Here is a 24969-nt window from a genome sequence, read left to right as displayed (position 1 = left end):
GCTATCTGTATTAAAAAATTCTGTTCCAACATGCGGTTCAGCATTCACCAAGAACTTTTCTATTAAAAGTGTAATAGTTTATAATGTGCTTTTTGATCTCTACAGCACAATGCAACTGGTTAACTCAATGTAACCAGTAAGCTGAGGTTTTTTAATACATGCCCAGATTTTTAGCCTTTAAAAACAAAAATATGGAAGCTGAGTAACACCTGTACCGATCAAAGCAGAAGAGCAATCCAGTTACCCATTGCTTCATTTACTCAAAAACTACAAATGACTACAAAAGGGGATAGTTGTCTAACAAATACAGGCACACCATTTAAAAAGTTTATTGAAAATATTATTCCAAACTAAAACTATTTGAGGAATACAGGTGCCTATAAACACTCTCAGCTGTAACTGTTACGAAGAAGTTAAACACTCCAACTCATGGCCACTGTGCCTTTCTAAATCTCGTAACCTTGAACCGCTCTACTCACTTCATTTGGTCAACTAACACTGAAAACAAAATTTTTATATGAGGGGAAATTATATGTTGGCGTTAGTATATTTGTTTTTATTAACATATTCCTTTGAGTTTTCAACACCATGTGAGAACTTCTCCAAAAGCTTATCAATAATTTGTTGCACACAGTACCTGATCAATACCTCCAGGCGCATACATTGTAGTAGCAAGTGCTAATAGTGTACGTCCTTCCAGGAGCATGCTACTCACACTGGCTTGATTACTAGGAATCAAGATCTGAGCATTTGCTAGACTAGCCTGAAAAATCATCTTTGGATCTTAAAAGAAAAAAGTGAGATTTAAGTTCATGCAAAACCAACAGGAAATCATTAAATTATGCAATACAGCTGTTCTACAACTATGAAAAATACTGAGATTTCTATTTTTGTTGCTAGTAGTGATTTTTCTCAATCTACTTATAAATACAGATAAACTGTTCTAAATGTTACCGAGCTTTCCCCAATTTTAAACCATAGTTTTACCTACACAGATCAATTTGGATTGAGTCTCACAGTTCAGCATTGTATTGGTTCAATTCTTTATCCTACACTGATTACACTTTCTGAAAAAGCTTCAACTTGGGCATATTTTTATCATTTGTTAACGTGCAACTCTACAAAAGATGAAATGTTTCAAAAAAAGTGAAACGAGTTAAGGGCACAAATTCTACTGATTTTCAATGGCAATAATAAAAAAATAAGGCAAACACATAATTGAAGGGGCAGAAAAGCCAACATACACCACAAGAACCAGAGGAAGCTTTAATTTTAACAGTATATGCATTTTCTTATGAATTCTCTTTGTGTTCAACCTGCTAGGAATATAATCAAATTGGAGGTAATGATTATCATACACAAAATAATCCTCACGTATCTTCAGCCTCCAAATCTTTATGTACAGTTTAAGTAGGAATTACAACCCACATTTTAGAGATGAGGAACTGATGCAGATGTAAATGATTTTTCATGGTCAAAAAAAAGTTTGCAGCTGAGCAGGGAATTAAACTCATAGCTGTGCCAAATACTGAGCTAGCAGCAAAAACATCGGACCACCCCTTGAGACAGGCCAGACTCCTACCTCGTGGATTACTGGCAACCCCTCGACACTGCACAAGGAATTCAAACCAGGGATGTGCTTCATGCAATTCCGTGTTATCCAGAATAGAGCAATTTGAAGGAGTTAAACTGGAAATAAGATGAGTAGCAGCACAGTGAAAATACAGTTTTTGTAACCATCCTCTGCCCCAATTTAACACTGTATTAAAATTAAGAGCATCCAACTTGGTGTTACAGTGGCTTATTTCATCTGTTCCTAAGAAGGAGCCAAATCACATCACCATTCTCTACAAGACGCACAGCTTTAGCTGATATGGTGCCTCTGACAGTTCCCTTCTTTAACATAATGCTTCTGTGCTTGCTTGCTTCCATAAATCAAAGTACTAACTTCCAGACCTGACAACCCCAAACACTTTCCAAAAGGACTTGATTCACAAATACCACTCGGCATAGTCATTTTATGCAAACTAAAATTGACTATACAAACAAAAAAAGATTTGTTGGCTTTTTTCTAGCCCACTTTTGTCGTCTTAGTAGTTGCACTGTTAGACCGGAGTTACAGCCAAGAAATTTTAATTAGAAAGTATTCATATAGTTCCGATACCCAATATTGCTTTCTCTTTCAAATCGCAAGTAATCCTAATTTAGATGGAAACCAGCAATTTATTTGTGAATATATCAAGAATGAACTCATACTTGTGCTCAAGCGAGGGAGTTTCTGAAGAACGAGTAGTCTTGGCTCATTTAAGATTGTATTGTTTATAACATTACACTAATTACAACTCTAATTGTTTCCTTTTATGACTGACACATAAATTAATATCGACCAGACAACCTGAATAAAGCTTCAAAATACAGTACAAAACCTAACATGCTGCCTCACAGTTTTTCATAAATGACAGTGATGTGACCTGAGTAGTCTTACTTGCCAAACAGGAAGGGTTGAGGAAAACTCTTACTCTCAACTATTGAAACTGTATTTCATTATTTAATCTGCATGAGATTTGGGGGATGAAAAGCATTCATACCTGTAATAGTCTAAGTAAGTGTATAACAGATACTGTAAATTATGTTCTAAGCAGTGAAGGACAAAACGAGCATGGAAGTCCAAACCATTTGCAGTGCTGTGTTTTGGAACAGGGTGAGGATTTTGCAGTACTCCCCCAAGGTAAGACAGTCTTTGGAGCAGAAGTTCAAAATCTTCTAACTCAGAGCAGACAAAAATTCCATTTCTATCAGTAAAGAGAAAAAGCATGTGCACTGATTAGACAGATAATCTCTTTAACAAGTTCTGAAGGGTGTTTTCAGTTCAAAATTATAAAGCAGACCTTTCCTTCTAAGGGAGCACTTCACTACTGAGGCTAACACAACATGTCAAAATACATTTGACAGTGGTAAAACAATATTGTAGTTACTACAGTTCACTGCAGAGAGCAAGGTGTGAGGAGTGAAATGCCATGTGTTTAGCATTGTCTCCCATGCATTGAAACGAATATAATCACTGTGCAAGACCAAAGAGGTGACAGAGCATTTCTGTTGCTCTCATGTTTCTTACTGTTTTCAGATAATGGGAAGTGCAAGTACAAGACTAAAATTAAATTTATTAATGGTTTGTGCTGTTTCAAAAAACGGCCCTAAATGCAATCTAAAAATTAATATGTGTCAAAGGTGTTATTAACAGGTACTTCCATAACTATCTGATTTTGGCTTCACATAAGATAGAAAGTTAGTATAATGCATTAAGGGCACATACCTAGCCAGCTTGTTTAATATATCATTTCTCATATAGCTACTACATAACATATTCCGGTCAATAATGTCTGGAGTAAGAGGGGGCCAGTTAGCTTGTCCACACAAAGTCTGGTTGGGCTCAGATTCTTCAATCCATGAACAAATATTAAGCCAATCATGCTGGGCTGTCAAGTGCATCCAAAGAACTTCAGGATTACATGTCTTGAGTTCTGTGTTTCAGAAAGATAAACTGATGAAACCAGCACAAGCAAACACTACTTAGAGAAATATTGACATTTCTTTATACATGTACATATTTGTAATGAATGGTTGCAAATACGATGCTGAGATTAACTATACTGGTACAGCTTGTTAGAGCTTTATGTTGGAAAAGCTAAATGTAATAGCATAATGTGATAAGCTTTACAGAATGTAGCAGGCAGACATTTACAATGAGTGGCCATGCACTAGACAAGTCCCTTTTGGCTAGTTCCAAATTTTTCTCTCCAGGAAAAACACAGAACCCTCCAGAACACAACAGGATGAAAACACATTATTTACCCATTTTCACTGGCAAAAAATAAGTGCCTTACTGTGGTAGCACACAACTTTAGTTATATCAACATCACTCCTACACAACTGCAATAGACTATGTCAAAGACAGATTTTTAATTCACAATTTAAGTTCTTAGTACCAGAATACTTGCCTTGGCGTGGTTTTCTGGGGAGAAGAATCATCTCCTGAATAAGCTCATCCCACCACTGCGCCCAGTTAAACATCACTCTGACTCTCCTATTGTGAACCCGATGTCTATCATAACTCAACAGTGAGTCTAAAACAGCTGTATGTCTGGAAAAGTCTTGTTCTTTTCTCCAGTTCTTGAAACTGCAATGAAATATTGCGTTAGGATGTTTTCTAGTACTCTTTTCAAAAACAGTCCACAATCTAACAAATACAAGATGATTAAAGGATCAACAAATTTTGCTAGTCCATTCTGAAGAGAGTTCTAGAAGTGGTAGAGGGACTTACTTCAGCTAAAAGTTTGAGAATTCATATGAAAGCAATGAGTAAAGAATTACCTCATTTTTCCAAAACTGACATAGCAAATGCTAAGTATCGTAACATTTTTGCTATTATTTAACTGTAAAATTATTTTTCTAGGTTACTTTAGTTTGCTATATTATGGATATCATATATCAAAAATAGAGCCATTTGAACATGCTTCATTTGATCAAGAATTCTAATAATATCATTTGTTATTAAAAATACTTCATTTATGGTTATGATGACATGAACAGAAGACCTCTGTTACACTGATGACAGTATGTCATGACTTAGTCTGGAAAGAACACGACAGCAATTGTTACATTAATGAGAAAAGTAATCAGTTCCCACACTGACCCTTATTTCCACAAGTGAAGACCAGTGTGAAATTAATGAAATTACAGACGACTATCTGTTAGTGCAGTAAATCATATGGAATGTAGAAGCCAGCATTTAAATCCTATTAAAGTTATTATTTAATAGTTAAAACTGATAACCCACATTACCTGGAAAGAGATTGAATCTCTTTATTTTCTTGGAAGGATTCCGAGTAAAAGCTTTCAACTTGATGCACAAAGTCTATCATTTTCTTCTCTTTTTCAGAAAAATAATTTTCTTCTCGTAAAACTTTCACCTTTAATTCAAATTAGAGTATTACCTCCAATTACAATTTTTATCTAATTACAATAAAGTTGTAAGTGATCCTGCAAGTGTAAACAGTTAACTAGCTGTAGGAAAATATACTGGAAGCACTGAGGCCACTACACTTAAATCCCAAGAGAGCCAGGACTTCATGCTGTGTGCAAGCAGATAAGAACTAGACCAGAGCCAGAACAAAGAAATGACATTTTAACCAATTTTTACTTTAACTGCAAATACAAAAGAACATAGGCATGGCAATGACATGTTTCAGTAACTACATGGCAAGGATGTGGGGACAAAACCTGCTTGTTCCCATTCTGAAAGTGTGTCCAATACAGTGCTTTCTCTCAGCGTAAATATACAACAGACTTCAGACCTAAGAACACCAGATAGACAAAAAAAGGCTTTTCTGCACTTACCAACAAATCTCGGACATGTTTATCAACTGTGTAGAAACATATCTTACGCAATTCCTCCTTCACATCAAAGCCCTAACAAAAAAGAAGATACTCATTGTATGCAAACTGTACAAATGCAGCTGTGCATTAGGATAAAGGCATCTGCTTTCCTTCTAAAGCACACAAACTTTCACAAGCATGCTTGTGCTATTCGCTTCACCAGTTACTAAAGATGTCATAACACCTGCAGGATGCCTCCAGCATGTCTGGATATAAAACATGTATTTGTTAATACCTGACTTGCCATAATCACCTTTGCGCTTTACTGACCATGACATCAGTCAATACACATTTATAAACAGGCTCCCTCAGCATTCTGAAGGCATTAGTGATCAAAGCAGTTATTTAAAACAAGTTAATTTTCACTATAATATATGTATGTGGTAGAATCAATACATCCCTAAGACACCTAAAGGCTGCCCAAACTCTTAGCATTCATTTATTTCATTAGTTATAAAGAAGTGTTAAGAACCATCAGCATGCTTACTGAACACCTCTCACCATATTTCTCAAAAGTTCTGCGGCCTCTCTGGTATTGTTCTTCAGAAGACGATCATAGACCAGATTCAAACCTGTCTGAATAAATGCCTGAAGACTGTGAGCAGGATGGTGATGCATCTGGAAGAAGGCCTGGGCCTCTGGCATTTTGTTGCTTAAGATGGCTTCAGCAATGACTTCCTAAAAAAGGAAAAAAAAAATGGAACAAACAGATCTCATTAATCTTCAGTGTCAGTATCTTTGTCATTCCTACACTGATTTCCCCCCCAATAGTTTAAAGATATTTCCATATTAATAATTTCCTTAAATATATTTAATAAGAACAGTAAAAAATGGATTACTCATTTTTACCTCTGGTGTCAGTTTTTCCCACACGTGGCTTTCTTCTAATACAGGTAGGTCTTCATCAAGATCATTTTCCATGTGTACTGCAGGTATTTGTGGTTGAGGATATCTTCTCATAAATTTTCTAAGTTTAATAATGTAATCAGTTAAAATATCTGCACCCTTCTGCAGGAATTCATCAGGTTCTGTCAAGAGCATCCAAGATATCAGTTAAACAGAAATGAACAATACAGTATTTTTAATGCTTAGCCATGTTGTATGCATTCCCCTGACTAACAAACAGAACACACCTCAGAGGAAAAAGCACATCAGCTCTCTATCGCAATTTGACCCGTACAGGTACTGATACTGTCCACCACTATCAGCATACTGTCAGGATAGTCACAGTCCTACCAGTGCTCCAGAGAGGTCCCCCTATCCTCACTGACATTCTTCCCTTCAGGGGTGTGTTTTCCTCCTTCTCCTAATGAAGACATTCTCCTAATGAAGCCTGAGAGAGTTGAGGTTGTCCAGCGTGGAGAAGAGAAGGCTCCGGGAGACCTTATAGCACCTCCCGGTACCTAACAGGGCCAACAAGAAAGCTGGGGAGGGACTTTTTACAAGGCATCTAGTGATAGGACAAGGGGGCATGGCTTTGAATTGAAAGAGGGTAGATTTAGATCAGCTATTAGAAAGAAATTCTTCCCTGTGAAGGCGGCGAGGCGCTGGCACAGGCTGCCCAGAGCAGCTGTGGCTGCCCCATCCCTGGCAGTGCCCAAGGCCAGGCTGGACGGGGCTGGGGGCAGCCTGGGCTGGTGGGGGGTGTCCCTGCCCGTGGTGGTGGGGTGGAACGAGATGATCTTTAAGTTCCTTTCCAACCCAAACCATTCTGTGATTTTGTGATTCTATGAAATGAGAACCACATTATTAATCCTACTAATTACTAGTCAGGTAAGTCCCATTTAAAATGCAGGGACTTTTAAACATAACATTCATGTAGTAAGAAAGAAAGATTACCAAAAATCATGTAGAAAAAAAATATTAAGAATAACAGCTAATAGTCTTCTATTATCAGCAGAATTCAGTTCTGCTTTAACATGCACAGCCTGTTGGTCCACATACTGAAAAGCATCACTGAGAGCACAATTCGGACCCAAGCAGCAGGACAGCACACTTGTGTTGGGACATGTCCTCCCACTTTCCATAGCTTTCTCTAGCAAAACAAAATTCTGGAATTCTGTCATTTTAATACTTCACTAGTATACCAGCTGTTACTCCATTCCTGTACCTTTTAGGCTGTAGTTCAAAGAGCAACATTTCAGCAACTGTGCCAAGGTAAGCAGTCACGCACTCCCACACCCAGGCTGCAGCCCCATCACACACTGCTGTTTGCTTCTGTGCCACCCCTCGGATGTGTGACGGTGTTGCTACATAGTAAATCGAACTGGGGAGCGCTCCAGATAAAAAATAACCTGGTAGGCTATTTTTCCAGCTGTATCAGTTTCTTAAACTAGTCTATTCCATTCCACAGCCACATAAATATTTATGCCAGAATATTTTAAGTGGAGGCACTGAGAAAAGCACGAACAGCTGAGGGCTACACTCAAGCCATTTAACTGCACTACCATCAAGTATCCAGCAATAGCCTTGAAGTCCCGTTCTGCCATTCTTATGCATCCCAAAATGATCCTGTTGACAGTAACCTTTCTGATCTGAGAGCCTGATCATCGTTGTTTGGGCTAACACAGACACTGTATTCAGATTAATTTCTCATGTTTCCTCTTAAATAACATCTTTCACTCACTTTAATGCTTGGCAAATTTAAGCTTTTAATTAAAAAAATCAGTTGATCTTACTTACCTAAACAATGACACATTATATTACTATGTATGATTCAAAACGAGTAATCTTACCCTCTGTGTGCACAAAAATTTCTTCAAGTTGCTTGGTAAGGAAATTCAATGTGAGGTTTAGCAGCTGCTCAGAAAAGTGTTTACTGTGAGGCTCCATATCATTTTCTTTGATCGCTGAGCAAAGCAAGTTTAAAGCTGGCCTCAGCTCTTCCAAATCTGCAATATTTACACAAAAAGTTGAAACATCTGCATTCTACCGTATGACCGATAACATACATTTAAGTCATAAAGGTATGCTACAAAAATCTTCTAAAACGTGGCAATCTATACCTGTAACATGCTTTGCCTTCACATCAAAATGCTTATAATACGTATGCCAATATCAGAACACAATGAAACCCCACACACATTATGCATCATTTCTCTCATATTTTCCAGCAGTAGAGAAGTTGCAATAGAGCATCATTCAAACATACAAGAGCACAGGCTAATCACAAATGTTTACAAACACATAGCCATAAATAGAAAGGCAATTACATTTAAACCTCTGTGTACCTGGAAGTATTTTACTTACTTTTTAGGTAAGACTGGGATGCACTATCAGTAGACTGTTCAGGCCCAGAGCACAGTGCAGACAGATTGAGAAGACTTTCTTTGCTTTTTAAAAATAAGTCTACTGTGTCTAGTTGAAGATTTTCCAAACCTGCCTAGACAAACATGCGGTAGAACAATTAGGCATGTATTCTGAAAATATGCATTGCACGCTTACTGCTAGTATTTTTATTTCATGCTCTGTGACAATGTCTACATGCTAAAAATACAGAAGAAATTTAAACTGTGTGCAACACCCGCAGCATGAAATAACAAGGTGACCTGTTCAGGACCAACCATGCTCCTTTAATAGGCTTTACAGAAACTCCACCCCTTAACTTCAGAGACAAAATATTAATTCAGCAATTTATTATAGAGTTTGATTTTGGATATAAAATAAATACAGTGTGAATCAGGACTCTGAATAAGCTTACAGCAGCTGAAAATCACTGTGACCCTCCTTCCCATCAATTCACTTTCCATCACACCCTTCAAATAAACCCAAAAGAATCCTACAAATTGTCTTCGTGTAAGGTCCCTTCCTCCAAACGCAGCTGAAAACACACACTGGCAGTGTACCGAGTGATGGTGTAGACAGACTGTTACAGAGTCCCAGACTTCTGGAAAAAATATTTTTTTTAAAACAAGGATCTCTGTCATCTAGAGGTAGAACTAGAGCACTGGAAAACTGTAGAGACACAAGGAGATTTTTTTTGTGGTCTGGTACATTACAGATATTTATAACCTATTATTAAGGGATACCAAGCATCATTTGATAGCTTTAAGTTCTGCTCTTGACTTCACAAGAGTGGTACAATAAAAACAAAAATTTAGTTCCAAGGATTTATTTTAATATTTGACAGTTTGCAAGAGAACAAAAACTGCTGCAGAAATTGGTAAAAATGCTTTTGGGTCCAGTTAAAAAAGTATTTTTGTGCACTGCTTAATTTAAAAAAAAAATTTTCTAATGCACATTAACTTTTTTGCTGTATTTCTTTTGGGTTACTCATCTGGGTTACTTGGGTTTGTTATTATATAATGACTAAACTACTACTTTTTGCCCCTAAGTTACTGAGGGGCATACTTCTAATTGCATCTAAAACCATCATTAACATTGCTAAACTGCATTCATCACTTTAAAGAAGTATTTTTGTTACCTGTAAGACATGAAACAGATTTCTTTACCTCTAGTGCATGTATCGGAATTGAACATCGTTCCCATCCATTGAGATGACAAACAGAATCTACGACTCCAGCACTGCCATAGATCATCAATCTATTCAAAAACTCTTCTTGAGTTAAACCAAACAGAACTAAGGAGAGACCACGCTCTAAATAAAAGAATCAAATCATAATTAAAAATACATTATCAAGTTGCTACACAGCAACATTTCTATCTATGGCCTCTCAACGATGCAAAGCCACAGCTGGCTCCGTTAGGATTTCTCCTCAGCAGGGATACGTCAGAAATTAGCCAACAGCGGTCAGGCAGACAGGAAAGCGCAGCACTACAAATAAAAAAAAACCCTGAACTTTTGTCAGAAGGCTACATCAGAACAATTACGTAAAGAAAACCCTCACCTGTCAGAAGCAGACACAATGGCACCTCTTCACTGCAATCCACATAAACACTGTTTTTGCCGAAGCGGTAGTACGTCACATCTTGTGACTCAAAGTCCCAGAGAGCAAGAGTCAATCCGTTGTTGTTTGTTAATACTCCAAAAATGGCTTTAACTCCAGTTACCAATTTACACTCCAGTTTTACCACTTCTTGTATGGCTTCCATGGGGATTTGTTTCCATTGCTGTCCTGTGTTGCTGAGGTTTGCACCATCGCTTTGCAATGGTTTCGAAGGAGCCCATGTAACAGCCCGTGGAACAAAAGCCACCATCTTCTCAGAATTTTCATAGATTTCAGGATCATGATCGTCAAGATGAGTAAAAAACTGATACCAAGGTAAATTCAAGTCATTCACCAAATCTGAAGAACCTGGTTGTCTTCTCCTTACTGTATCACGTAGTGAGGACAAGTGTGCCTTCCAGGACCTGGGGTGAAGAAAGAAGTTACCTGTAATATCAGGCATTACTCCAAGAACAATGCAGATAAATACCTTTTTAAAGTTTTCTCAGTTAAACAGTGTGCATTTTAAGCTTATAGATTCCATCCAGTATATTGCATTTTAACCTTAACATGTTCTGTTTATTTTTATTTAGTTTGCAGCCAAGTTGATTGATCACAGCTGCACTAGCTGACAATGTCCGTGAAGCTGTGCATTCTTAGTAGAAAATTTTCTTTTCCTTGCAGAAAACACCCCATCAATTAAAAAAAAAGTAGAATGAAATCAATTCCAGAATTGAGTATTTATTACATTTACATCAAATTATAATTATAATTTAGTATTAATATGTCTAATATTAAGGGTCACAACATGGCTAAAATATTTTAAATGAATACAAAATATTTTGAAGTCTGAATGCACTCATCTGTGCTAAACACGCAGCAAGCTGTGAATACTTAGAATACAAAAATCTGTCAATACTGGTTCAGAACTAAAGGGAACACCTTAAACAGTAATTACTATTTGGAAGCTGTTCAATGACATATGCCAAGTTGTCTTGGACCATTTCCTAACATCACCCTAACATTCAAAAGCTTAAAAGCAGAGCGAACTGATTTCACTTGCCACAGCTACAAAATAAATGAAAAAAATCAGCAGTTTAGTAATCAGTGATCTAAAGGAGGCAACACACATCCTGTTTTAGAAAGTTTTTTCATTATGTACCTGTCTGTTCGGAAAGGCGATGACAAAAGCTCCATGCTATAGTCAGAACTAGCGAGGTCATCCTCGTCAAGTCCTTCAGGAGGCTTCACCGGAAAATTTTCACAATCTCTCTTACAGAGCAAATGCCCAGGGAACTGTCTGTAAATAAATAAATATCAGATTTCACCTTCCTCAGATGATTTCAGATACTTTTTTCTTTCATGTTTAACTCCTCCAGGAGCTGCAGCAAAGCAGTTTTCCCTCAGAGTAACAGCATTCACAAAAACGTATCCAGGTAAGCCATCAAAAACCAATACTATTTCCTTTGAGGTGGACACCACCTCGAAATTACAACCTAGTCCTAATCTGTCAAGCAATATCAGTATAGCTGTGTCATAATAGTTTTACAATCACATACTCTAAAAGGTATTTCTAAAAGGTGCTAACTGACAGTACATATCCTAATCTTCCTAGAAAAAATATTAAGTCCAATACCAAGTTCTCCTATTTGTTAAAGTGACAGAGCATAAATCAGAGCAAATAATAAAGGGCAAACTTTATAAACACGTGAAATTTCCACTCTACCAGAACTCAAAATAAAAAGCTGACAGCATCTCAACTATTACATGACCAAGATCAGTCACTTTTTAATGTTAGTCATACTCAAAACTTTCATTTAGGAATTCTGCTGCAAACGCACCTGAAGTACATGTTTAGATCCACCGAAATGGCATAGTTGGCCGAACTGATGATCACAGCAACACTGAGATCGTGTGCCACTTTCACTGCAGTGAGTGGTGATGTGATGGCTGGACTCCCGTCCTCACCCTGCACGTCTCCCTGGCAGAGTGCTACATTAATATTTCCTAGATTTACACCATCAAGAGAGTCAAATACATCTTTAAATAGCGTCAAAGAAAACACCAGGCCTCAGACTGTGCCACAAACAAGAAATTACATAGAAGGGGAAGACAGTGAATCTCTATTAACTTTGTGGTCCAAGCCAATCGCTACACAACAAAACATTTAGAACTGTTTGTTTTACAAGAGCATTCCAAGCTCACCTAGGTAGAATCTGAAGTGAACTGTGCTAGGTGCCATACACACAAAGTTGTGTCACCTCAAAAGACTTGTTTTTTACTTAGAAGTGAACTGGGACAAATATGTATCGGCAGTTACATAATTAATAGGAAAAAGTAACGTGACTTTATTGCATTTTTTTGCATACATGTCAGAAAAAAGTTATAAAGGATAGGTTAAAGTTGAGTGTCTCATGAAACAGTATGCCAGGTTTGAGCTCCTATTCATTAGAATAGAAGACAGCTGTTTTCCAGGCTGTTATTCCCTGCACATTTGTCAATAATTTCTAAAGGATCTAATTAAGGAAGGCTACTGATAGTAGATGTAAGCCTGTTATATGCAGATCCACATATCAAAAATGCTGAAAACCATTACTCCAGTGTGAAACAGATTTCCAGTGGCACATTGAGAATCCACATTTGATACACAACTAAGGCATTTTTTACTACAATAACTAGCACTTTGCCACACAACCCCTTTATTGAAAGCATCTTCAAAACCAACACCTGAAAGTCTTCCAAGAAATTGCTACTTAACCCTGACAGAAAATAAAAATTACTTTGTTCTTCCAGATCATTCACACTGAGAGCTCATCTCTGTTATGAAGGATACAAATCCAGCCAGAACTGTCTAATAGAAACAGGATCCCCCTGCAGAAGTATGTATCTGTTACTCTTTCTAGAACTTGTGGAGGCAAATCAAGGGTAAAGCAGTCACATTTTTCTAGGGGTGAGTCTTCTCCAGGAAAAGTAAGATGCACAACAATAAACTTATTGAGCAGAAGTATGCATTTGTTGTTTTTAAAAGACAGTATCCTCAAGGAGAAAATTGAAGACAGACCTGTAAAGTTAAAGATATTTTAGGATTATAGTGATCTGGTACTTTTGATTTGTGAAGATATATCAGTAAAATTACAGCTCAAATTTATCCTCTGCTACCCTCTTAACAGAAGTTGGGATTGCGGGGGTGGGGGTGGAGGGGTAGGGCTTGTTTTGTTTTAAAACTCACTTCCTGTCAGCAGCCCTAATTTTAGAACAGTTTCCTAAAACAGTGTAGGCTTTTTAAGTGGACAATACTATGAGAAACACAAAAAATCACCACAAAACATTACTTCTGTCAGCACTGACAATAAAAGCTACAATCCTTGGAAATAAAAATACTTTTAGCAAGGGAAACTGTTTAAGAACATGTAGAACACCAAAGGTCTAGGTCCTGCAAAGACCGTGCATTCTAATTGTAGACTACATTTGCTAGTTACAGAACATAAGGTTAAACACATAATTAGCCTTTGCAGGATTAGTGAGGAGCTGTCCTATGTCTGTTTTCTTCCCATCAGTTCCAATATTAAAGGGGAAGTTTGACACAGCAGGGTTGCATAAGTATGTTTTATTAGTTTGTTTTTAACTCTGTATCATCCAAACACCTTACCCTACAACAGTTTGATTCCCTCTAACAAAGCCATCTTTGAATGCCGAAATGTCACTATTATTTTTCAAGTTCGTTAACACTGCTGCTGCTAACTTTAAATCAGTGTGAAAGTATTTGACACTTCCCTAGTGTTCAATCCTATTGCCTTGGTTTGTTTCACCAGGTGAAGCAGAATTAGACCTATAATAATTTCAAATATGGAATACACATTGAAATTTACTCACTAATGTTTTTAACTTCAAGGTGCTTTTTAAGTGTATCTTCCTTACAACTGTGCAGGGAAACTGGGTTGTATTTTCCATCTTCTCTAGTAAATTCATAGACAAACAGTTCATTACTTTTACCAAGAGCCAGTATTTTTGTCTTGTCTGCTTGCAGATCTTCTGTATTCTCCCACATGAAGCTGAAGATACAACATTTTGTTTATTGACCTTATTTTCTTTCCACGTATCATACTGAACGTTTCTGGAACTGTACTCATGATGGACAGTATCATTTTAATCTTTTGCAGCAAATATTCTGCCACCACCCCGTCCCTCCCCAATACTATAACACATTTCAGCCATAGCAAAGACTGCAATGCAAGACAGTGCTTTACGAATCCCTACATCTCTTCATCTCAGGAATACGGGGGGTTTCTATCCTTGTATGTTTCTTTCCTTCAGTCATCCATGACACATGCTATGCGAGTGATACTCTGCTTCAGGACTTCTAGAAGGAACACCAGTACTGTCAGCAAGAGAAGCAGAGCATATTGCCCATTTCCATACGCTTTGCCTCCCCTTCGCTTGGGTTGAGAAACATTTCAGGCGTGTGTCTTCACACCCACCCTTGTATGGGGAGGGGAGCAGGCAGAGAGGAAACAGCTACAAGACCACATAGGATGGTGTGGAATGAAACAAGAGACTAGAGCACTGTAACAGTGTTGGCATCATGTGATACTGCAGATGTCTGCAACTGCAATGTGACTGTGGTTTTGACTCAGCATTAAAAAGCTACTAAAGCAAATTAAAAACATCCTGTGATTGTTGAATGTCACACACAACAGCTGGCCCCTGACCAACAAAGCAGTCAAGCAGTCAGGGCGCTACAGAATCTCAAGCCAGCAACTTCAAAAAAAGAAGAAAACTTGTCTGTTTTTGTCATCTATAATGAATACACCCACAAGTAAACAAATAATTGGGTGTAAATCAACGTCCCCTTCAGCAATGGGATTTTAAGGGGAGAGCATCCCATTCAAAGCAGGATTTGAAGTTCCCCTCAGCCTCCTGTAGCTTTCAAGCCTGCCCTCGCCAGTGCAGGGCTGCTCCCTTCCGAGCGGCGCCCTCAGCCCCTGGGGTCCTCCCGGCGTCTCTCACCAAAGCAGAGCAACGCCGGGGAGCCCCTCCCGGCCTCCCTTCCCCTGCTCGCCCCCTGCCACTTACTCAGCCCAGGCTCCCGGGAGGACGCTGCCCCGGGCCCGGCCGCCTCCGCCCGGCACCAGAGACTCCAGGTAGATCCCACCAGGGACCAGGAGGCTCCCCAGAGCGTCCTGACCCCTGCTCAGCCGGACCCGGGCTGCGTCCCGCAGGCAGCACTGCGCCTCCCCCAAGAGGGGCGCCAGCAGCACACGCAGCTCCTGCTTCGCCCCTTCCATCCTCCTCAGGGAGGGCCGCCACCCTGGCCTAGCTGCCTTCCACTCCCCCTCCCGCCGCCATCTTGGATGGGGCAGCTCTTCCTTCCGGTCAGCTGACAGCGCTGACCAGTGCCGTGGCGCGACTATAACCCCCAGCAGGCAGCGCGCCCAGCGCAATGCACGCTGGGAACTGTAGTCTCCGTGAGGGCCGGCGGGCAGAGATTGGCCTGCCACCACTCTCGCTCAGAGTGGCCGAGGTAGGCGGCTGCCTCTGGGGGCCTTTACATTCAGCCTTCCTTGTAATAAACCATTAACCTTGAGCCGTCTGAAGAAGCTCCAAACCTACAGCAAACCTACCCCTCATTCCCACTACCCAACCCGCGCCTCTTCCTGCCGCATCTCGCAGCTCCAGCTTGGAAAGGACATCATGGCGGCTCCCTCCCACACTGGCCCTCAGACGCTTAGTTACCACCGTTATTTGGGAATTGTGGGGTTTCCCGGGGCAAAGCGCGGCATGCCGAAGGTATTTGTGCCCGTACGGACGGGCCTACCGGCGCCGCGGCAGCTCCGCAGAGCCCAGACACCGTCGGGAGCCCTGCCCGGAGCCGCTGAACCCCCTCAGGAGCCCGCTTAGAGAGGCAGGCAGCCCACTAAGAACCCCACGCAGTACCGAAATCCCGCCAATCCTGAAGGAACGGCTTAGCCCCGCCCCTGGGCGGAGCAGCCACTGGCTGGCCCCGCCCCGGGCAGGGCCTCGGCAACGGTGACCTGGTCCCGCCCCGCCCGGCGCTTCCCGCTGGCGGCGGCGGACGGTGGCCGCGAGGGTCCGGTCCGCGCTCTCCCATGGCGGAGCGGGAGGATGTCGCTGGTGCTGGGGCTGCTGTCGCACACGCTGAGCAGGGTGCTCTGGTACTCCGGGTTGCGTAGGGGCTGCCATGCCCCCCGGAACCAGGCCATGGAGCAGGACAAGGCGCTCGAGGTTTACGGTGACTGTCGTGGGGCTGTTGGGGGTCCAAGGGTCGCCCCTCGGGGCGGCGGAGGGGCTGAGGGGTGTGTGAGAGGCCCTGGGGGCCGGTGCTGCTGTGCCCTTGGGCTGTGAGGTGGGGGAGGCCAGGCCCTGCCCAGCTGTGTGCTGGGGGGGGGGGGAGCAGCCCGGGGGGGGGGGGGGCGGTCCCGAGGGGCTGGAGCGCGGGTGGCTGCTCCTGCGGGGCAGGAACCAAGTGTATGTGGCTTGTGCGAGGACAGGGATCGCTGCCAGGGGCGTGGAGCGAGGAGGGGTTGCCCCTGGGGTGTTGGGGGGCCCGGGAATATTCAGGGAAGGGCGGGGGCCTGGTTTGGGGGCCGGCTGGCTCTGCCCAGCCCCGGGCTGCGTCTGGAGATTGGCGGATGCTGTGACCTTGGCATGGGGGGGTGCCGTGGTCACTGTGGGGGTCCTGAGCAAGGAGAGCGCTGAGGGAACCTGCCCCGCTTGGCTGGTGGGTGCTGCTGCTGCTGCTTCCCAGCTCCCCAGCAGGTGGGAAAGGGGCTGGGCTGCAGGGGTGGGGGGTCACCCTTTGTGTTTCATCACCTTACACAGAAGAGGAGCTGGACACACCTGGACAGGCAAGTCATTCCAGAAAGGTCAGCCAGCTAGTCCAGCAAAATGGAGATTTCTGTTCCTTGAATGACTGAGTTTTTGGTAGAACCTGGAGAGATCTCACCTCTGGAAATGCTACACATGGGACCTTGCAGGAATCCAAAAACATTGTCAAGCTTTCCGGCACAGGGATTTTGTCGGCAGTTAGGAGTAGTGTGAGGATTTTATGCAGCACTGTATGCACTTTTATCTAAAAAGAACAAAAGAGGAAACAATGTCAAGCAAACTCGATGTTAAAACTTGAGTGATGGTTAAATATAGGTACTTTGAAACATCGGTGGTTCTAAGTAATAACTTATGAACATTAGGCATGTGAGTAGTCCTGCTGATTTCAGTTCATCCGGAGGGTTATACATGTGCATGATCTTTGCAGAACTAAAGCACCTGTCTGTGTAAAATCTAGCTTTCAAAGACCAAAGGCATCCATGAAGTACTGCGGAGCTAAATCAGTGACAGTGTTCCTGTCACTGCTTGGTAAAGGAATTAATTTCTCTTGGGCCTTTTCACACAGAAAGAGGATAACATATAAAAATAGAGAAAGAAATTTAACAGAAATTACAAGGAAATGTGTCTGTGAAGATACCTGTGTTGCATGTATATGTGAAGTATTTTCTTGTTTGGTTAGACTTCAGTAGTTGGCTAAGACTTTAAGCAAAAAGTGATACTAGAGCCAGAACAATGGAAAAAAGGTGAAAATACTTGTTATTGGTCTGACAAATGAGACTATTAGTCTGTTTGCTGGTAAATATTCTAATAAAGCTAGACAGCTTGCTTGTTACCATCACGATCCTTAATGTAATTGAGGGGACAATTATCAGTTCTTCAGGAACACAGAACAAATAGCCTTGTGACTTCTGTTGTGTCTTCTAGGTTTGTAATTCAGCAGCATCACACCCTTATGATGTAGACAGAGAAACAGAGGCTGGGGGCTGCAGCTGCAGAATGATTCAAGCGATTGTCTGCTTCCGTGGAAGTCAGGGAATGGGACTCAGTTCTCTCATTCGTCCCAAGTTTTCTTTTATGGTAGGAGCGATGACAACTTTGGAAAGCATTTCCCAGCCCTGCTGAAAGCATTACCTAGGTCTTGAGAGCAATCTGAGTAGCCCTTGCAGGAGGGTGAGAGGTTCTGAGAAGGGTGAGGTGAGTACCAGGAGTAAAAGCTTATACAACTGTACAAACTTCCTTGCTCACCAGTCAGAGACTTTAGGCTGTATCTGTGATTTCAGGCATACCCTTCTCAGACGGATGGATTCCAGACAGACATGAACTACTGTTCCTGCCCACTGGCTGCCTGCTTCCTTCCTGCCTGTAGTATGGCAGTATTAGTTCCAAGTTGTACTATGCCTGGGATCCTTGTGGAGAGGCTGGGCCTGGCAGCTTAACGGCAGGAATGTGCTGAAAGCAGCTTTGCAGCTCTCAAGAGCTGCGTGAATCTGTACCTGAAGATAGACTCAAGTAATTTGCTGTAGTGAAGGCAGCTGTCACATTTGCTTTGGCAATGCAGTCGGCTATTGTAGTAAAGCTATTGGTAGGGCTACACTAAACATAAAATCACTATAGCTAGCTAAAAATACCTACCCATTCTTTTTTTTTTAACACGTTTAGGTTTTTTTAAACTGATCTTAACCTGTATCCCTTTAGTTACCTTGTTTATACCAGAAATGCTCGTACTTGCATTACTAAGGGGCAAACAACTGCACACAAGGCAGAAGTGAGGGAGAGGTGACAGCTGGGAACTTCCTAGGTTTGGTCTTCACTGTCAGAATTAGTGTTTCTTCAAGTTACGCTGTGTACATGGCACAGATGTGAACAGGCTAGAGATCTCATTGCCTTGCCTTCTGTGTTCCGTTACTCAGCAAACACATTGAAATGCAGAGACTTATTTTTTTCAGGCTCTTAGGAAGTGTACTGAATTAATATATTCTCTTGTGCGTAATTTTTCAGTGTCCTATAATCAAATATTGTAGCTTTTGAATATTACTTTAAAACCTTTTGCTCTATGGAAAAGCAACAATAAATGTAGTTCTGTTTCATTGTGTAATGAAGTCTCCTTAAGCTAATCCAGAACACATTGCTTCTATAGAAGGCAACACTGCTTATCATTTTCTATACAGGTATATTAAACCTAGTTGATCCCCATGTTTTAGAAGCTAAGGAAGTGACCGTGGATACAGATAAATATGGATTAGTATATTTTTTTTATATTGGCTTTCCTTAAGATGGCTTCAGAATCTTATCTGGGAGGCCCAGGCTAGGAAGCAGAGAGAAGAATAGAAGGAAATCTGGCTTGTCTTGTTAATCGGTTAGATTTTGAAAAACCTGAAAGGCAAGAAAACCTATCTGAAATATTACATCTATGTATATCTTTTGGATGGGCTAGTATTACATGACATGTAGTTCCAAAGGTAATACATATCTTTTAATAGGCATGTTTTGATTTCTCTTCATTATAATGGAATTGTAAAAATAATAGCAAGTTTAGAACTGGAATGTGGAAAGTTAGTGCATAGTGAACAGCAAATGCCTCAATTTGCCCAGTTCTGAAGCAACTCATGAGATGATGTAGCACTGATATTTATAGCTCTGTCTTTTCTGAACAGGAGCAAAATGAACAATGCTGGGAAGATGGTTTCTAATAAAAGTACCTTTTATTAAATTCAAGAAAGCTACTTAATTGTTGGTCACTTGTCTTCTGCTTTAGATATAATCCGTACTATCCGGGACCCGGAGAAACCTAATACTTTAGAAGAACTGGAAGTGGTAACGGAAAGCTGTGTTGAAGTGCAAGAGATAGGTGAAGACGAATATCTGGTCATCATCAGGTTTACACCAACAGTACCTCATTGCTCTTTGGCTACTCTCATTGGTAAGATTTCTCTTTCATTAAATCTGTAACAATGAGCATAAAGTTAATTTTAGGTTGTCTAATAACATCAGTTTTAGTTAAATTTCAGTATTGCTTTGCCAGCAGTTTGACCAGAGAACCCTGCTACCAAATGCAAACAAACAAAAAAACTAGAAGAAATGTGGGGACATCCATCTATTTTTATCAAGTTAGGGAAACTCTTCAAAGAGAAGCTCTCAAAAATCAGCTGGGAAGTGGTACAGAATTCCTTCTTTATATTCTCCCCATTATTTTAATAATGTTAAATTGAAAATTTAGCTCTTAAATTTAAAAAAATGTTTAAACTTTATGATTGCCTCCCTTATCTTTCCCATACTTTATGGGCTGTTCTTTTTTCCCACACATGGACAAAAAACCCCACAGGCAATCCCAGAATACCAAAAAGTTCTAAGCTGTTAGGGGTTTGAAAGCAGTTAAGTTGTATGAGACTCTACACTAGCTTGTTTTGCTTTCTTTTATTCCCCCTTTTTATTTGTGGTGAAATTGCATCTGAAAAATCACATTTGAGATCTCTGAAATGATTTGTTTAAATGTACCAAGGTTAGCAACTTTTACCATTTTAGATCCACACTAAGATTTCTCAGTCTGTTTTGAGGATTTAAGGGAAAGTAAGTCTTTAATGAAGAAGTACGTGTATTTATGCCCAAACAAACCCTTGCAGCTTTGCCTAAAAAGCAAAGTATAGGTAGTGAAGCATAGATGTTTAGAGACTAGAGACCTCATAAGCTTGTACAGCAGGAAGGAGCTTAACTGAGAAGCTACAGCCGAAGGGTCAAACTGCACATTATTTGGCCTCCTCTGTGGCTTGTGCTGCTCAGAATACAAAAGGAGAAGGTTGTCAATTTTACTGGTGATTTGTGATTGTTAAATGTGTCTTCTCTGAAAATGCACCTCAAACCTTGAATTTTACAAGAAAATCTCTGATCTGTTTTGTTTAAACAGGCCTTTGTTTAAGAATAAAACTGCAGAGATGTTTGCCTTTTAGACATAAGGTAAAGTATCTGTTCTGGAGCGTGCTTTAAACTACATGAGTATATGCCAAGTGCTCTTTAAGAGTGTGTATGCTGCAAGGATCAAGTAACTTGCAAGATGTGATTAAGGATAGGGTCTTCTTAAAGCTTGTCATTTACCTATGGTGGGAGTGAATGTTGTGGTACAGCGTAGCACCCAAAGGGATCTGCGAGTAACTGCGGTTATTCCTTTCCTTTACAAAAGACCATTTATTGCTGCACTTCTGAAGTGCACTGTGTTTCGAGGGATTTCCTCACCAGCTGTCATTCGGGTTCTTGCTTGGTGGAAAAGAGGGTGTTTTCAAACCCCACGTTACAAAGTGTTGGAATCATTCTTTTGCCTTGGGGAAAATTAATTTGGCCTTCCGCAATATTTCAATCTATCTAAGCACCATAAATATAAAATTAAGTTACTGACTCTGCTGTACTGTTTGGAGTATCTGAGAGTTGTCTCCAGCGGATCAACCCGCTGAGCGAGCAGCCCTGAAAGCCAGAGAACTGCTCTGTTGCCCGTTGGAAACCCATTAAGCGGAGTTCCACTGCTCTGTGTGGGCATCGTCTAGGAAGTAAAAACTTCAGAACGGTTTCATTAGAGTTTAGAGGAGCTGCAGAATTCAAAACTGGAACTTCATCGAAGGAATATATGACCTGTGTCTTGGGAACTGTTGTATAAATTGCATAATGGCCTGACCTAGGTTAGTATGCTGTCCCTAACGGAGGCCAGCCCTCACTGTGCTGTTGGAGAGTAAGAGACTATATAGGTAACAAGGGGTTAATATATCCTTAAAGAAAGCTATTTGGGCCTTAGCAGGAGCCAAGAGTGGACCTTTTATGACAAACATAGTCTTTTAAATAGAGCTGTAGAAACTTGCCCCAAAGAATTCCAAATATAAATTAATTAGCTGAGGATTTCTGGTGTTGATCTTTTTGTTGTTTTGTTTTTATAGTTGCTAGCTTCATCTTTCTAGCTAAACAGTGCGAAGTGAGACTTGCATTTCTAAAAAAATAGGCAGACAATGATTTGTTTTGCTGGACACATGGTAACAAATAGGTTTAGCTTCAGCGAGATAAGGTAAAAGGCATAGGAATTATTTACTAGGTTTTCTTTTGGTACATCAATTTTCGAGATCTCCTTGCAGCTTACTGTGTGTGAGGGGGTTTTGTTGTTTTTTCCAGGCCTGGTAAATGCATGAAGGTGATTTACGTCTGTTTCGATTCTAGTCTTGCAGTCTGTTCCCATGCAAGAAATAGAGACTGCATCACACTGCTATTTTCAAAGAGAGTATCTGTGATTCTCATCATTGAGCAAAACTTACTAGGAACATTTTATTAGGAATCTCTTCCTAAGGATGTCTTTTCAAGACTGCTTAGCTTGTGAAAGTGACACTTGCAATTCTGGTGGCTTTTAAATAAATTGTTCCTGAGTTGTGGCCTGCAGAGAGCTTGCTGAGAAGGTCGTACCAGTTCTCTGCCCTGTTTGCAGTAGCCTAACTGCAGGTACTTTTTCACAAGAGCAGTTGATATTAGTGAGGAATGAATGGCTCCACAATTTTGAAGAAAGATTGTTGGGGCCTCTCTGAAATGGGGGAGGAGATTGTCTTGTGACTGGGTTGCAGTGAAGCCGAAGATCAGCTCTTAACATTGATCCCCTTTTGTTCTGTGAACATTTTCAGGAAGTATGAATTACATGTATCTGTACTGTATGATTATTTTTTTCTTCCAGTAATGAATATATTCAACTGTTGATGTATGCATCTAACATTAATGATCTCTCCTTTAGCTGGAAATCTACATATCTGAAGGTACACATTCCACTGAAGAAGACAGTAAGTAGAGCTTATGAATGACTGCTGTTGCAGATTGTGCGTTTGTGTTCTTTGAAGAAATCTTTTTCTTCCTCTACCTTACTGTTCTTTTCAGAAATGAATAAGCTGTTAAAGCTTTAAAATGAAACATGTAGTTGAGGCTGTTTCAAAAGCTGTTTTGGTACTGTGAACAGATGCTTGTTGGTGGTTTTAGTTTTTAAAACAAACAAACCCCCCCCCCCAGTTCTTGCAGGTGTTAAGTTGTGTTTATAACAAAAGAAGTTGCTACTGTGTTGCAAAATAATTAACATGAAAAGCTTCCTGACTTGAGTGGTCTCCCTGTCTTAACATAACAAAAATATGTTTCTCAGTCAATGTTTAAAATAAAACTTACAGGACATAGACATTCTTTCGAAGCTATAGCTGATCACTCTCTTAAGCAGCTGTTAAAGCCTTTGCCCAGGCAATGTCCCAGGCTTTTTTGTTCTTAAGGATTAGATATCTTTGTGTGTTGAAAATTGGTTCTTTTGATTAAATGATTAGAAATTGAACCTGGAGAACCTGGACTACTAATTTGTCATGAGTTTCATACTTGATTTTAAGACGTATCGTAAAAGCATCTTGCATTCTTTTCCTAAACTAGAGAAGTAACAAAAATGTTCAGTTTCTGATGGGTTTTTTGTGACTGAGCTTTCATTTGCTTTCTTCCCAGTTTCCTGCTAATCCTCTGTCCTTTGACTACTGTCTCTTGAGCACGCACATATTCTTCTTGCCTTGTCATCCTTCTATTGTGTCTGGCACAACCTTCTTATTTTAGGCCATGCCACTTAAATGCCTGCCTGTACAGTGCTTTATAAGCTGTTGTACAAATGTCAGTTTTGGCTATTATGCAAATAATATCTTCCACCTAAAGAGAAAATTGAAAAGAAAGTGGACACACTGTACTGTTACTATAGGTTTTCTCAGTCTTTGAGCTGGGTGTTTACTAGGTTTGGAAAACCTTCACTGGACTATGTTATCTTGTATTTGTCACCTTACTGATGCAGTATGTGTAAAGTACCACTGAAAACTACTTCTGACTTTGCTTTTTATGTGATGTCTTGCAGTCAACAAGCAAATCAATGACAAAGAGAGAGTAGCAGCTGCGATGGAGAATCCAAACTTGCGTGAAATTGTGGAGCAGTGTGTTACGGAGCCTGACTAGTAGCTATAATACAGAGTTAATCATTTTGATACATTTCTTAAAATACCTTTGTTTAAAAAAAAAAAAAAAGAAAATAATAATAATCAAGGCCTTGAGTTTAATACTTGAGTTCTTTCTATCTTCCACATGTTTTTTAAAAGAAATTGTTTATAAGATAGATTTAAATTATGATAAATTAGTCTCTAAAAATAAAGTGGAGTGTATAGTGTTAAGCATTTGTAATTTCTGGTGTCCAGAGAAATATTTTATGATTAAAGCAAAACAACACATACGTATTGCCTTCTGACAGACATTGTGATATAAATTCCATTTTGCAAGTTAAATTTCTACATTGTTTCAATCACTGCACTGTAAAAATAAACCAGATTCTTGTACTGAAATGCTGCTTTCTGAGTTCAGAAATTGTCTTTTTTTTTCTTTAAGCTTAGGTTTAGATGGTTGGAGAAGGAAACAATTTAATTGAAGTTCTTTGTTGATAAACACGTTAAAGCTGAGATGAATTCAGAGAAAGAATTTGGAACAAAGGGACTGGGCTAGAACAAGGTAGATTTTTACGGGGATGCTATTCCTGCTAAATATTTGTGCTTTTTTTCCCCTGTTTAGTACATGTTTCTGATTCTGGAGGCTTTGCTTTATAATTATCCTGAGGGTGAAGTTTTCCTATGGACAAGGTATTGCCAGTTTGATGCTGCTTTTCTTACGACTTACCTGCAGTGTGGAAGGTGAGAGAACCCCACAGCCCTTCATTCATTCCTTTGGTTCCCACTGTCCTGTTTCTTTTTGCTGCTCCCTCACAAGTCTTATCTGGGGTATCCGTAATGTT

At 40.2% G+C, this 24969-nt stretch overlaps 2 protein-coding genes across 2 annotated transcripts in view; one reads left to right on the top strand and one right to left on the bottom strand.

Moving 5' to 3' along the window:
* SPG11 (SPG11 vesicle trafficking associated, spatacsin) overlaps positions 1 to 15692 on the bottom strand; it is a 35329-nt gene extending 19637 nt beyond the window's left edge. The window contains exons 1-18 of the mRNA XM_013300802.3: positions 15396 to 15692; positions 14196 to 14374; positions 13156 to 13383; positions 12164 to 12362; positions 11485 to 11622; positions 10284 to 10747; positions 9888 to 10033; positions 8686 to 8818; positions 8172 to 8327; positions 6286 to 6464; positions 5938 to 6114; positions 5398 to 5469; positions 4843 to 4970; positions 3999 to 4177; positions 3314 to 3521; positions 2589 to 2792; positions 1583 to 1689; positions 638 to 783 (exon numbers count right to left, since the gene is read on the bottom strand). Coding sequence (XP_013156256.2) covers positions 638 to 783; positions 1583 to 1689; positions 2589 to 2792; positions 3314 to 3521; positions 3999 to 4177; positions 4843 to 4970; positions 5398 to 5469; positions 5938 to 6114; positions 6286 to 6464; positions 8172 to 8327; positions 8686 to 8818; positions 9888 to 10033; positions 10284 to 10747; positions 11485 to 11622; positions 12164 to 12362; positions 13156 to 13383; positions 14196 to 14374; positions 15396 to 15607 — 3255 coding nt within the window. The 5' untranslated portion in view covers positions 15608 to 15692. The remainder of the gene's footprint in view (positions 1 to 637; positions 784 to 1582; positions 1690 to 2588; positions 2793 to 3313; positions 3522 to 3998; positions 4178 to 4842; positions 4971 to 5397; positions 5470 to 5937; positions 6115 to 6285; positions 6465 to 8171; positions 8328 to 8685; positions 8819 to 9887; positions 10034 to 10283; positions 10748 to 11484; positions 11623 to 12163; positions 12363 to 13155; positions 13384 to 14195; positions 14375 to 15395) is intronic.
* Positions 15693 to 16343: 651 nt separating this feature from the next.
* On the top strand, positions 16344 to 24526 carry CIAO2A (cytosolic iron-sulfur assembly component 2A). The gene is made up of 5 exons (XM_027789518.2): positions 16344 to 16572; positions 19924 to 20088; positions 21070 to 21119; positions 22918 to 22963; positions 24049 to 24526. Exons 1-5 carry the CDS (start codon positions 16446 to 16448, stop codon positions 24144 to 24146), a joined length of 486 nt encoding a protein of 161 aa, XP_027645319.1. The 5' UTR covers positions 16344 to 16445; the 3' UTR covers positions 24147 to 24526.
* Positions 24527 to 24969: the final 443 nt, after the last annotated feature.

Source organism: Falco peregrinus, chromosome 1, assembly GCF_023634155.1.
Source record: "Falco peregrinus isolate bFalPer1 chromosome 1, bFalPer1.pri, whole genome shotgun sequence".
Lineage (NCBI taxonomy): Eukaryota > Metazoa > Chordata > Aves > Falconiformes > Falconidae > Falco > Falco peregrinus.
This window is presented reverse-complemented; position numbering and strand designations above follow the sequence as displayed.